The sequence below is a fragment of the Scyliorhinus canicula genome, chromosome 4 (assembly GCF_902713615.1).
Source record: "Scyliorhinus canicula chromosome 4, sScyCan1.1, whole genome shotgun sequence".
Lineage (NCBI taxonomy): Eukaryota > Metazoa > Chordata > Chondrichthyes > Carcharhiniformes > Scyliorhinidae > Scyliorhinus > Scyliorhinus canicula.
In genome coordinates this window covers 146180002-146195012 of record NC_052149.1, presented here as the reverse complement: position 1 = coordinate 146195012, position 15011 = coordinate 146180002, and the positions used below count along the sequence as shown (strand labels likewise).

The 15011-nt window shown below is 44.8% G+C and overlaps 1 protein-coding gene across 1 annotated transcript in view; it reads right to left on the bottom strand.

Moving 5' to 3' along the window:
• Positions 1-15011, bottom strand: part of LOC119965065 — a 111987-nt gene that overhangs the window by 28965 nt on the left and 68011 nt on the right. The window contains exons 12-13 of the mRNA XM_038795317.1: positions 8532-8626; positions 2576-2730 (exon numbers count right to left, since the gene is read on the bottom strand). Of these exons, the coding sequence (XP_038651245.1) occupies positions 2576-2730; positions 8532-8626 (250 nt within the window). The remainder of the gene's footprint in view (positions 1-2575; positions 2731-8531; positions 8627-15011) is intronic.

Genomic DNA, 15011 nt, shown 5'->3' with positions numbered 1-15011 from the left:
TGTTCAGCACCGACCGTCTAGCCATCCTCGGCTATGTAGTGCATGATGGAGTTATAGGGCCAGATCCCGAATGCATGCGGCCCCTCATGGAGTTTCCTCTTCCCCACTGCTCCAAGGCCCTGAAACGCTGCCTGGGATTTTTTTCATATTACGCCCAGTGGATCCCCAATTATGCGGACAAGACCCGCCCACTAATCCAATCCACGTTTTTTCCCCTGTCGGCAGAGGCCCGCCAGGCCTTCAGCCGCATAAAAGCGGTCTTCGCAAAGGCCATGATGCATGCCATCGACGAATCCCTTCCATTCCAAGTCGAGAGCAATGCGTCCGGCATAGCTCCAGCGGCCACCCTCAACCAAGCGGGCAGGCCCGTGGCCTTCTTCTCACACACACTCCATGCTTCAGAAATCCGTCATTCCACCATTGAAAAGGAGGCCCAGGCCATAGTAGAAGCTGTGCGGAACTGGAGGCATTACCTGGCCGACAGGAGATTCACGCTCCTCACTAACCAACGGTCGGTTGCTTTCATGTTTGATAATGAACAGCGGGGCAAGATAAAGAACGATAAGCTCTTACAGTGGAGGATTGAGCTCTCCACCTACAACTATGAGATCTTGTACCGTCCCGGAAAGCTAAACAAGCCTCCTGATGCCCTATCCCGCGGCACATCTGCCAACGCACAAGTGGACCGACTCCGGGCCCTCCATGAGCGCCTCTGCCACCCAGGGGTCACTCGATTCTTCCATTTTATCAAGACCCGCAACCTACCCTACTCCATCGAGGAGATCAGGACCGCCACCAGGAACTGCCAAATCTGCGCGGAGTGCAAGCCGCACTTCTGCAGGCCAGAGAAAGCGTACCTGATAAAGGCTTCCCGTCCCTTTGAACGCCTCAGTGTGGACTTCAAGGGGCCCTTCCCATCCACCGACCGCAACACGCACTTCCTGAACGTGATTGACGAGTACTCCCGGTTCCCATTCACCATCCCCTGTCCCGACATGACCGCAGCCACCGTCATGAAAGCCCCTCCACAGTATCTTTACACTGTTCGGTTTCCCCGCCGACATACACAGCGATATGGGGTCCTCCTTCATGAGCGGCGAACTGCATCAATTACTGCTCAGCAAGGGCATTGCCTCGAGCAGGACGACCAGTTACAACCCCCGGGGAAACGGGCAGGTAGAGAGGGAGAACGGAATGGTCTGGAAGACCGTCCTACTGGCCCTGCGGTCCAGAAATCTCCCAGTCTCCCGCTGGCAGGAGATCCTTCCTGATGCTCTCCACTCCATCCGATCACTGCTGTGTACCACGACAAACGAAACACCTCATGAACGTCTCCTTGTCTTCCCTAGGAAGCCCTCCTCCGGCGTACCCTGAAGGCCAACAGGATACGGTCTCCCTACGGGACCTGGCTCCCGCTGGATCCCCACCCACACCCCCCTCACCAACCCCACCCTCCCTCCCACCGGCGCACCCCACGGCCGCTCCCTTCCCAGCTGGATCAGTTCTCCCACTGGTCCCATCTAGGGGTGATGAAGCTACTGAAGAAACCAAAGTCACGCCCCCGGAGTCACGGATGCCCGAGCCGGCGCCTGCATCACCGCCGAAATTGCGACATTCGCAAAGGACGACCAAAGCCCCCGATCGACTAATTGCTTCATTTTGATATGTGCATGTAAATAAATACTGTAAATAGTTGTGACATGTAACAAGGCAAAACACTGTACCACCAACGGGTACCACCATAATCTCAACCTCTACCACTGTATAACGCAAGACCACCACCCCTGCCGGACTCTATTTTAAACAGGGGGTGAATGTGGTAGTCGGTATTAGGGGTATTACGGTATCCAGGTTGAGACTGTAAGAACATTGGTGTGGGAGGTACCTGAGACAGCAAGATCATTGGTGAAGCCTGCCTGCTGGTTCCACCCAGTAAGGCGGACTATAAGAGTCTGTGTCTCCCCAGCTGCTGCATTCTGTACCTGCACTGCTGGGGGAAACATCTAGTCCAATAAAGCCTTCAATTGTCATCCAGTCTCGCTTCTGGAATCATTGATCGAGCATAGTGGCTGAATGAATATAGTGAGTGGCCTGAGAAGCTTTAATGTGCAAAGATAAAGCTCTATAAACAAGGGGCACCTGGAGAAGTAGCCACATACATTTGACAAGCCATTGTCTGTAGGGAAATGTAGTCTTGTGCCAAGTTCCCATGTGCCTGAGCAAATAAGCAAATCAGTTAATAATGGACAGAGGGAGGGCAGGATGGTGGCGCAGTGGTAGCACTGCAGTCTCACGGCGCCGAGGTCCCAGGTTCGATCCCGGCTCTGGGTCACTGACCGTGTAGAGTTTGCACATTCTCCTCTTGATTGCGTGGGTTTCGCCCCCACATCCCAAAGATGTGCAAAGTAGGTGGATTGAACATGCTAAAATTGCCCCTTAATTGGAAAAAAATGAATTGGGTACTCTAAATTTTTTTTTTTTAATAATAATGGACAGAGGGGTATCAGATACACAGGTGTCTGGATTAACAGAATTAATCATCGTAGTCAAGATTTTTTGTGCAATCACGACTCACCGCTTTGGGCTATAGGCAAGATCCAAGATGGCACCATCACAGGCCAACTCTTGCACATCGCTCCTCTCACCTGATGCAGTGTTGAAGAATGTGTCATGCAACACACCCGCTTGCAAGTCCCATACGCAAAGTCTCCTGTCCCAGCCTCCAGAGATCTGACAAACATCAAACAGGAAATAAAGACAGTAAACGGTGACATACCCTCTCATTTTTGTTGCTGTGGAGTTGATTTATTTAAGAGCATGGGCCATTTAGTTTTATTTTTGCATTGTTGTGTAAGGTTGTGATTTAACTTTGTGAAAGAAAAAGCTAATGAGTGAGTAGCCAGGGTATCGAGATCTCGATGTGAATGTGAGGGGTAAAATCAGTAAATTCGCAGATGGCACAAAAATTGGCGGTGTGGTAGATAACGAGGAGGAGAGGCTTAGATTTCACAACAATATAGATGGGCTGGTCAAACAGGCAAACAGTGTCAAATAAAATTTAACGCTGAAAGTGTGAGATGGAGCATTTTGGGAGGACTAACAAGGCAATACACAATGAACAGCGGGATGGTAGAAAATACAGAGGACCAAAGGGATCTTGTGGTCTATGTCCATAGGACCTTGAAGGAAGCAGGACAGGTAGATGAGATGGTGAAGAAGGTATGTGGGATACTTGCCTTTATTAGCCAAGGAATAGAACATAAGAGCAGGGAGGTTTTGATGGAGCTGTATAAAACACTCAATAGGCCACAGCGAGAGTCCAGTTCTGGTTGCCACACTGTAGTAAGGATGCGATTGCACTCAAAAGAGTGCAGAGGAGGTTCACCAGGATGTTGCCTGGGCTGGAGTATTTCAGATATGAAGAGAGGCTGGTTAGGCTGGAGTTGTTCTCCTTAGAGCAGAAAAGGCTGAGGGCGACCTAATTGAGGTGTACCAAATAATGAGGGACAAATATAGGGTAGATAGGAAGAAGCTTTTTGCCATTAGTAGAGGGGCCAATAGCCAGGGAGCATTTAAGGTAAGAGGCAGGAGATTTAGAGGGGATTTATGAAAAATATTTTCACCCAGAGATTGATGGGAAACTGGGACTCACTGCTTGAAAGAGTGGTAGAGGCAGGAACCCTCACAATATTGAAGAGCATCTATTATTGAGGACTTGATATGCCCTAACTTACAAGGCTACGGACCAAGTGCTAATAAATGGGATTAGAATAGATAGGTGCTTGGTGATTGTTGCAGACAACAAACGGCCTCTTCCTGTGCTGTAAAGCTTTATGACTCGATTGTCCGGAGGAGCTTTCAGTTTAGCTTGCAGCATGTGATGTGCAGGCGTTGAATATACACTTCCCTGTAAACATTAGTTGTTGAATCTTTATAGTAAATTGGTCTGCTGAGCAATCCTGTGCTACGTTTTCAAATAAACTAAACCTATTTTTAATTTTACTAGTCCTGTGTGAGATTGATAAATTTGCATTGAGCAAACATAAAAATACAACACGGGCCAACCATTATGGGAACTTTTGGGATGCTGCACATCTGCACAGTGGATCATTGGTAAACAGACACACTTGCAACAATACAAACTTACACTTTTATTGTCATACAGGATTCATTGGTAAGACCTTCCAGGGAAAGAGTACATTTTTTGTACACTACACCATCAAAAACCCCTTGTGTAGGAACAGCATGGGTTAGGTGCAGAATACAGCCCACTCCATTGTACCTCATTAAGTATTGTCAAGGCTGATTTGAGTTTGGGGGGGGGGGGGGGGGGGGGAGAGAAGAAAGAGAAGTAGGGGTAGTCCTATTAACAGCCTTTAAGGCCCTGACCTATAACCTGATTAATTGTCTGAATTCGCCAGGTGCCCCTGGCTCCAAAGGTTTTGAGAAACTTGTGGAATTAGTCAAGGTACATGATCACCCGAAGCCCTCAGTAATAATGCAACAATGCAAATTTAATTCAATGACAAAAAAGTCCAAAAGGAGATGATAAAGGCATCTGTGGCGCGGCTGAAACAAATAGCTGAGGATTGCGAGTTCAGGACTACGCTCAACCACATGTTGAGAGACAAATAATTCAGGGTACCTTGAAGAAGGCATTAGAGGTCGCCCAGGCTATGGAAAGTGCTGAAAGGCGGGGGAAATGGAACTGCACAGCATGCAAGCAGGCAGCGTCCACCAGGTTTGGCAAGAAGCCACTGGTAGTCATGACGCCAGGGATGAGGGTGCAGAAAGTAATGAACAAAGAGGCTCGGAACAAAAACGAGTGCTGAGGAATAGGGAATTTGGTCCACAGTCCAGGAGCTCTGAAGAATGCTACCAATGTGGGGGAGATCACTCCTAGGAGAGATGTAAATTCAGAGAAGCTACATTTTATGCCTGACAGTACAATAGCCGACAACTATTATTACAAGAGCTAGACTGTTTCCACCCTAGGGTGACAGAGATGAAAATGCTCACACACAGTTATGTGTGGTGGCCCAGGATGAATATCAATATGGAAAATCTGGTCAAACAATGTGACCAGAGTCAAATGCAAACAAACTTATCACCTATGGCCTTAATACACCCTTGGGAGTAGCTAGGTCCACCATGGATGTGACTGCACGTCACTTTTGCAGGTCGATTCAGGGTCTCCATATTCTTGCTCGTCATAGACATTCACTCCAAGTGGTTGGACATATATGAAATGAAGTCCACTGCCTCATCAGCAACGACAGAAAAATTGTGACAAACATTCACCACGAAGACGTTGCCCGACGTGCTGGTCTCAGACAACGGGACTGCGTTTTGAGCTCCAACATTTCATAAGGACCTTCAACATATTAAAACTACTCCCTACCCACCTGTTTCAAATGGACTGCCTGAGAGAACCATCCAAACATTCAAAGCTGCCATGAAGAAATAGTCATCAGCCTCTCTACAAACCAGATTGGCCCATTTCCTGCTCATCAATAGAACAACACTTCATGTAATCACAGATGTTACGGGCAGACGCATTAGAACATGGTTGTGTCTGATATTTCTGAATTTGGTAGGGAGGGTGGAGGTAAAACAGAATGCACAGAGGAAATATCATAACCCCAGAAAACCTGAGAGAACAATTGATGTGGATGACTTGGTGGATGTAAAGAAGTTTGGTGCTGGTCCAAATTGGATCCTGGGAGCGGTCATGGCCAGAACAGGTCCAGTGTCAAATGAGATCAATGTCCAAGGAGAAAGGGTGAAGAAACATCCTCAGCGATATTGCTACGGATGAAATGAATGAAAGTATGAGAGCAAGCTGCCCCGAGAAGAGCCCGGCAATGTTCCAGGAGGAACTGGGAAAGCTATCTGCATTGATGCACCTTTGCAAGTCGACTGTCAACCCTTTAAGGTTCAAACCAAAGTTACTTCTACTGCAGGAGCAGCCGCTAGTGAAGTACGATGCTCTTAAAAGATCAGGAAGGTCCCGGACCGGCTTACCTTAGAAGGGACTGTATTGAGATCCATTTGTTGCACTACATTGTAAATAGTTCCACTGTTGTTGTAATGTGTTGCTCAGGGACAAAAAGGGGGTAGGCTGTGGTAACATGCCCCTTTAAGGGGGGATAGGTTCTCGGAGGGTCATGTGACCCATAGGGTCATTTGAGCCAGAGCATAGAAATCCTAGGGCTGAGCACGGATTTTATAGTTAGGAGTTTGGAGTCGTCAAGTACTGGAGCTTTTATCTCACTCTCTACAAATAGTTACTTTCCATAATAAACCGTTTATTCATTAATCTACGAGGTGGTCACAAGTCTTTCAAGATATTACAACAGGGAATAACTGATGCTGCTGAATCTGATAAATTATGCACAGCAGGATTGGAATTTGTAATGCTCTTCCTGTGATTAAAATATTACCACGTTGTACTTCAGGGTGGCACAGTGGTCAGCATTGCTGCCTCACAGCTCCAGCGATCCAGGTTCAATTCAGACCTCAGGTGACTGTCTGTGTGGAGTTTGCACGTTCTCCCCATGTCTACTTGGGTTTCCTCCGGGTGCTCTGGTTTCCTCCCATAGTCCAAAACAGTTTAGCTGGATTGGCCACGCTAAATTGCCCCTTCGTGTCCAAAAGATTAGGTGGGGCTATTGGGCTGTGGGGATAGGGTGGAGACATGGGCTTAAGTTGGGTGCTCTTTCCATGCACCGGTGTAGACTCGATGGGCCGAATGGCCTCCTTCTGCACTGTAAATTCTATGATTCTATGTCAGAAGCAATATGAGGGAGAATAAAACATTTTAACCTCAACACTAGGCCCATATCCTAATGCTAATAGAGTGCCTCAGTTCTTCTATATTAGGGTCATAGAATCATAGAAATTTAGAGTACGGATGGAGGCCATTCAGCCCATTGTCCTATTCCGGCCAACAAAGAACCACCAAGTCTAATCCAACATTCCAGCTCTTATGCTCCTCAGTTGTAGACTCCTCAACCAAAGAGATTTCGGCTTTCCTTTCCACTCAATCTACAGCCTTCATAATTTTATACACTTCATTACATCTTTCCTCAGCCTCCTCTGTTCCAAAGAAAATATCACTAGACTGTCAAAGATCTAAAATTCTCCAGTTCAGGCAACTTCCTCTTAAACCTCCTCTGATCCCTCTCTATTCTAATTGTGATAGCCTTCCGCCTTGTAAGACAATGGTTTGCAATGCGGTGGTCAACTCCGTGTTAAGCATCATCTGATGTTGCTCAGGAGCGCCACTCTAACATGGCGCAGTCTTTGTTGCATTTGCTGCAGAGTAAAATGGTGGGCCTGAGAAGGTGCACAATTTCCTGGCCTCTGTTTTTTCTAGGCCCTTCTCTTGGCCAGCAAAGCTTTTCACTTCTGCTCACCTCTTCCAAATGCCCTTCCATACAGTTAACCTCCAGAGGTCATGGCCATCAGTGACTGTCTCCCAGTTGTTGATGTTAAAGTCCGCCACCATCATGTCTTGTTTGCAAGCATTCTTGCAGCGGGAGCATGGTAACCCAAGACACTGTGGCCCAGTGATCAATTCGCAATACAGCCACCATCCATCGAACGAAGATGGTTGAGCCAGTACCCAATTACATCTTTCCGATAGTGCAGTGAGTCCTGTGTGGAGTACATCATCTGTGTCCTCAGTAATGTTTGATACAAATCCATCATTACCTCCCTGCTTGTCTATTCTATGTCTTGACATGTGTGGCGGCACGGTAACACAGTGTTTAGCACTGTTGCTTCACAGTGCCAGGGTCCCAGGTTTGATTTTCGGCTTGTGTCACTGTGCAGAGTCTGCACGTTCTCCCCGTGTCTGCAGGGGTTTCCTCCGGGTGCTCCGGTTTAGTCCCACAAGTCCTGAATGATGTGCTGTTAGGTAATTTGGACATTCTGAATTCTCCCTCTGTGTACCCGAACAGGCGCCGGAATGTGGTGACAAGGGGCTTTTCACAGTAATTTCACTGCAGTGATAATATAAGTCGACTTGTGGCAATAAAGATTATGATTATTATAAGGGTAAGTATTCTATATGTCTTCTGGATGACCTTATTTACCTGTTCAGCTATCTTCTGTGATCTATGGTCAGACACTCCATGGTCCCTCTGTTCCTCTGCACTTTTCAGTAACCTTGCCTCATTAACATTTCTCTTATACATTGCATTTTTACGACGCATGTCATGCTGAGATTGGAAATTTACTGCCAAATGCTCCAAAAAGGGGTGTTATAGTTCCAAGGCTTAACATTGCTTCAACTCACTTTAATTTAGGTCCTCCTATCCAGGAGAGAGACTCTTAATATCATCAATGTGAGTTTGGTTGCAAATACAAAGATGCAATATCTAACCCACCACTACACGCAATCCATCGTTTTGGAGTTTCTGAGAGGATGATTTATTGTTTTTGTTTATATCTGTTTTACGAGGATTGATTTTGATTTTGTCATTGGGATAGGTTAATGTTGGAGAGGCTGTGATGAATTAACTCACCAGGTAGTCAGTGCTGTAGCCTTGATCTCTCCCTACCACAGCAACTCCTCCCACAGGCTGGACATGGTGAGACAACACCTTCTTACAGACAAATCCTGGAATAGAAAAAGACTGCTGTTGACATTAGGGAAAAATGTGTTGTTTGAAACATGAAAGTCTGGCAATATCTGTTATGTAAATTGGTAGGGACTGTTATATATGATAATGGGGGTATGTGTGCCGTTCAAGAACTTGATCAATATTTCTAAACTGTGTGAATGTTTTAATAGAGGGGGAATAGTGGTAGTTTAGTGTGTTTTCTTGATTTAACTGCATAGAACACCACAAATAATATTGATGTTGTTTACACGCCATATTTAGTATGTATTTATTGGTCCCAAAGCCACAAAGGGATGTGTCGATATTGTACCTTATTTTTAGTATTGAAATTGTGATAACAGTTGCAAATATGTAAAGTTGTAACACAATGTCTATTTGAGTGGTTAGGTAATGAGTAATGTGTTAAGATAAGACTCACATTTTTACTGTGTATTTAACAATAGGGAGAATTTATTTGGAAAAAGTGACAGTTCGATGTGGTTTTGCGAATACTGTTGGCATATTGTGTTGCAAATGTTGTAATGGAAAATGATAACAGACGAAAGGGATTTGAAGGACATTTGTCAGAAAGATATTCTCTCATGTAAACAAGGGGTTGGCAGACATACATGGTTCAGGACAATGTTAGACATTAATGTGAGGAAGTTAGGAATAGAAGCAGGATCAATTGAACCTTTTAAATTAACGAAGCAAGGGAATCAGTGGGTGGTACATGATATCATAATTTACCATTCCAGTGAGAAATGGAAAGCAATTTGGCTGATGGAAAAATGGGACACTTAACAGCCAGTGATGGACAAAAACCTTTTTGGTTACTGATGGACTGAGTTGGGTGCTATTTCTAAGGGACATGAGAAAGCTTCTACGGTGCTGCTACCCCAAGGAAGTAAAATGCTTTCGAGGTATTGGAACACACGGATAAGCAATTGTGTTACCTTCCTGAGTGGCTACGGCCATGGTTCACGGTAATTGGACTTGAGGAAAGAATGGAAAAAGACTCTTATCGACACTGGTCTGTGATATGGATACATTTACGAATTGATTTTGGTGCACAATTTAAAATCACAAAACACATGCATACAAATAAAAAAGATCGGGGATATATGTTAGTCGGTACAATTGGATGGGGGGATAATTAACCAAATGATATAGTTATGTTTCAAATGTCAATACGGGGTGTTGTTGAAAATACGGAAAAATGTGTCATTTGAAACATGGAAGTCTGGCAATATCTGGTCTGAGAGAAACATGAGGGGATACAGGGAAAGATCCCACAAAAGGTTAATAGCAGCTGCAAAGGACAGGATTATAAAATGCGGATTCTTTCTCTCAAGCAGGCTTAGCAAACACACAGGATTCTTGTATTAAGTTAAAACAATAGCTCACACCTTCATTGAAAGTAACTATCTTAGGAAGCATCTGGAAAAGCATAGGATGAGAGTTTCAATTGAATTAAGTGACGAACGTTTAAAACAGGCAGGTCTTTCAAGTCATAACCAAGTGAAATTTAGCATACAGCTAAAAGCAAAGGTTTCACACCTTCATTGAAATGAACTCTCTTAGTAAACAGCTGGAAAAGAAAGGTTCAATTGAATTTGCTAACAATTCTAAGTGTGAAATTTTGCTAACATCAAGTAAATTAAAGAAAATTGGAGACTATCAGTCTACAAGAAACATAATTTAAAGTCAAAATCAAAGGCAAAGTTATGACAATTGGAAAGTTACACTATTGAAATCACAGGAATTAAAAGTAAACACCTCTTGAAACCAAGGCATTTTGAACATCACAAAGGATAATGTAATCAGATCTGAGAGGCGAGGCCATGCCCAAAATGAATACTTAGTTGTATTAGAATGTTTAGATCAAAGATACGTTTTACAATCAAAGTGAAATAAGCTAATTTACAATAATGTCGTTAAAACTTAATAACTATTTGAAAGAGAATATAAACCCGAAGAAAGGGGGCAGCCAGCAGAGCCAACTCTCACAGCTCGGTACATGGGAAGGATAGGACACAGCAACCGAGCTCACCAGCGAATACATCTCAAGAAGACCAGATTTTAAAAAGAAGATTGAATGTCAAGTTGGGCCTGAAGGTCCCTTCAACCAATCAGAAGTATCCAGAAACAAGATCTTTTTACCTTTCTGTAAAGAAAGAGTTGGCAGCTTTTAAAAGAAAAATTATAATAATAAAATAACTTAAAAGTTTTAACCTGAAAAAGTGGTTATTAGCCTACTTTACTTACTTAGCAACGCAGGACCCAGGACATCAATGCTACTAAGGGGTAAGTAGGTCAAATTCTTCTGTGAAGGTATGGATTATGCCGGGGGATAACTTGAAAATATAGTTTGACCTGAATAGCACCCACTGAAGCCTGCATTGGAGTCAGGGAGTGAGAATCCCTGTTCACCAATTCGAATATCAACCCTTTTTTGGTACAGGGGGAATTCTAAGAATAGTGGTGAGTTTTAACTTCACTGCGGTTAGTGTGGGAGTATGAGTGAGTGAGTGAGTGTGTACAAGATTGGGCTCCTGTATGCAATGCATCAGAAAAAGGCTGTGGAGGATCAAAACAGTAAGCGAGCACTTTTCCAGGAGACACATCCGGAGTGAGACTCATACAGAGTGAGAGATTTAAACTTGGTAATTTGGTGCAGTGAGGTAAATCAGCAAAGGTAAGTGGAAAATCTAATTCTGCTGTTTTTCAGTTAAAAGTGCAGTGTGGAGCTTAGTGTCTGATTGGTTGAAGCTGCCCCCACCCTAATTGCTGAGAGGCAGTTAGCTGTCAATCACCTGAGGCCTGTTGAGGCCTGTTTAGGGGCACATTGTATTATTCTCTTTGAAGGTAAGGTTTTTTTTGAGTCATCGGTTAGCTGAGGTCTGTATAAAAGACAGACAGAGAGCGCACACGGTAAGCGAGCACTTTTCCAGGAGACACATCCGGAGTGAGACTCATACAGAGTGAGAGATTTAAACTTGGTAATTTGGTGCAGTGAGGTAAATCAGCAAAGGCAAGTGGAAAATCTAATTCTGCTGTTTTTCAGTTAAAAGTGCAGTGTGGAGCTTAGTGTCTGATTGGTTGAAGCTGCCCCCACCCTAATTGCTGAGAGGCAGTTATCTGTCAATCACCTGAGGCCTGTTGAGGCCTGTTTAGGGGCACATTGTATTATTCTCTTTGAAGGTAAGGTTTTTTTTTGAGTCATCGGTTAGCTGAGGTCTGTATAAAAGACAGACAGAGAGCGCACACAGTAAGCGAGCACTTTTCCAGGAGACACATCCGGAGTGAGACTCATACAGAGTGAGAGATTTAAACTTGGTAATTTGGTGCAGTGAGGTAATTCGGTGCAGAGTGTGAGGAGGTGCTCTTTAACCCTGGTAAGTGACTGATAAGTAGTCTCTCTTTTTCTTTTCATTGTCTAATTTATTTATTTTTATTTTGAAATTCTAGTTGTTTAAGTTTACCAAGGGTTTAAGACATGGCAGGAGATCCCAGACCCGTGTCATGCTCCTCGTGTGCGATGTGGGAGCTCAGGGACACGTCCACTGTCCCTGGCTCCTTCACGTGCAAGAAGTGTGTTCAGTTGCAGCTCTTGTTAGACCGCTTGACGGCTCTGGAGCTGCGGATGGACTCACTTTGGAGCATCCGCGATGCTGAGGAGGTCGTGGATAGCACGTTTAGCGAGTTGGTCACACCGCAGGTGAAGGTTACTGAGGGAGATAGAAAATGGGTGACCAAAAGAAAGAGCAAGAGTAGGAAGGCAGTGCAGGTGTCCCCTGCGGTCATCTCCCTGCAAAACAGATATACCGCTTTGGATACTGTTGAGGGAGATGGCTCACCAGGGGAAGGCAGCAGCAGCCAGGTTCATGGCACCGTGGCTGGCTCTGCTGCACAGCAGGGCAGGAAGAAAAATGGCAGGGCTATAGTGATAGGGGACTCGATCGTAAGGGGAATAGACAGGCGGTTCTGTGGACGCAATCGAGACTCCAGGATGGTATGTTGCCTCCCTGGTGCAAGGGTCAAGGATGTCTCGGAGCGGCTGCAGGACATTCTGGGGGGGGGAGGGTGAACAGCCAGCTGTCGTGGTGCACATAGGCACCAACGATATAGGTAAAAAACGGGATGAGGTCCTACAAGCGGAATTCAGGGAGTTAGGAGTTAAACTAAAAAGTAGGACCTCAAAGGTAGTAATCTCAGGATTGCTACCAGTGCCACGAGCTAGTCAGAGTAGGAATGTCAGGATAGATAGGATGAATGCGTGGCTCGAGAGATGGTGCAAGAGGGAGGGATTCAAATTCCTGGGGCATTGGGACCGGTTCTGGGGGAGGTGGGACCAGTACAAACCGGACGGTCTGCACTTGGGCAGGACTGGAACCGATGTCCTAGGGGGGGTGTTTGCTAGAGCTGTTGGGGAGGGTTTAAACTAATGTGGCAGGAGGATGGGAACCAATGCTGGAAGTTGGAAGGTAGTAAAACAGGGACAGAAACAAAAGGAAGTAAGGGGAAAAGTGCAAGGCAGAGAAGACATAGTCAGAAATCCATAAGGGCGACAGTACAAGGTACAGTGACTGAGGGGAGCACAGTGAATAGGCCCAGTAATAACAAAAGGAATAAAACTGGAGATGTTAAGATTCAAAACAGAGGGAAAAAAACCAACATAAGTGTACTTTACCTGAATGCTCGTAGTATTCGGAATAAAGTAAATGAGTTGGTGGCACAAATCATCGTAAATGACTATGATTTAGTGGCCATTACTGAAACATGGTTAAAGGATGGTCACGACTGGGAGTTAAATATCCGAGGGTATCAAACTATTCGGAAGGACAGAGTGGATGGTAAGGGAGGTGGTGTTGCTCTGTTATTTAAGGATGACATCCGGGCAATAGTAAGGGATGACATCGGTGCTATGGAGGATAAGGTTGAATCCATTTGGGTGGAAATCAGGAATAGTAAGGCGAAAAAGTCACTGATAGGAGTAGTCTATCGGCCACCAAATAGTAACGATATGGTGGGGCAGGCAATAAACAAAGAAATAACTGATGCATGTAGAAATGGTACAGCAGTTATCATGGGGGATTTTAATCTACATGTCGATTGGTTTAACCAGGTCGGTCAAGGCAACCGTGAGGAGGAGTTTATAGAATGTATCCGCGATAGTTTCCTAGAACAGTATGTAATGGAACCTACGAGGGAACAAGCGGTCCTAGATCTTGTCCTGTGTAATGAGACAGGATTGATTCATGATCTCATAGTTAGGGATCCTCTCGGAAGGAGCGATCACAATATGGTGGAATTTAAAATACAGATGGAGGGTGAGAAAGTAAAATCAAATACTAGTGTTTTGTGTTTAAACAAAGGAGATTACAATGGGATGAGAGAAGAACTAGCTAAGGTAGACTGGGAGCTAAGACTTTATGGTAGAACAGTTGAGGAACAGTGGAGAACCTTCCAAGTGATTTTTCACAGTGCTCAGCAAAGGTTTATACCAACAAAAAGGAAGGACGGAAGAAAGAGGGAAAATCGACCGTGGATATCTAAGGAAATAAGGGAGAGTATCAAATTGAAGGAAAAAGCATATAAAGTGGCAAAGATTGGTGGGAGATTAGAGGACTGGGAAATCTTTAGGGGGCAACAGAAAGCTACTAAAAAAGCTATAAAGAAGAGTAAGATAGAGTATGAGAGTAAACTTGCTCAGAATATAAAAACAGACAGTAAAAGTTTTTACAAATATATAAGACAAAAAAGAGTGGCTAAGGTAAATATTGGTCCTTTAGAGGATGAGAAGGGAGTTTTAATAATGGGAAATGAGGAAATGGCTGAGGAACTGAACAGGTTTTTTGGGTCGGTCTTCACAGTGGAAGACACAAATAACATGCCAGCGACTGATAGAAATGAGGCTATGACAGGTGAGGACCTTGAGAGGATTGTTATCACTAAGGAGGGAGTGATGGGCAAGCTAATGGGGCTAAAGGTAGACAAGTCTCCTGGCCCTGATGGAATGCATCCCAGAGTGCTAAAAGAGATGGCTAGGGAAATTGCAGATGCACTAGTGATAATTTACCGAAATTCACTAGACTCTGGGGTGGTCCCGGTGGATTGGAAATTAGCAAACGTGACGCCACTGTTTAAAAAAGGAGGTAGGCAGAAAGCAGGAAATTATAGGCCAGTGAGTTTAACTTCGGTAATAGGGAAGATGCTGGAATCTATCATCAAGGAAGAAATTGCGAGGCATCTGGATAGAAATTGTCCCATTGGGCAGACGCAGCATGAGTTCGTTAAAGGCAGGTCATGCCTAACTAATTTAGTGGAATTTTTTGAGGACATTACCAGTGCAGTAGATAACGGGGAGCCGATGGATGTGGTATATCTGGATTTCCAGAA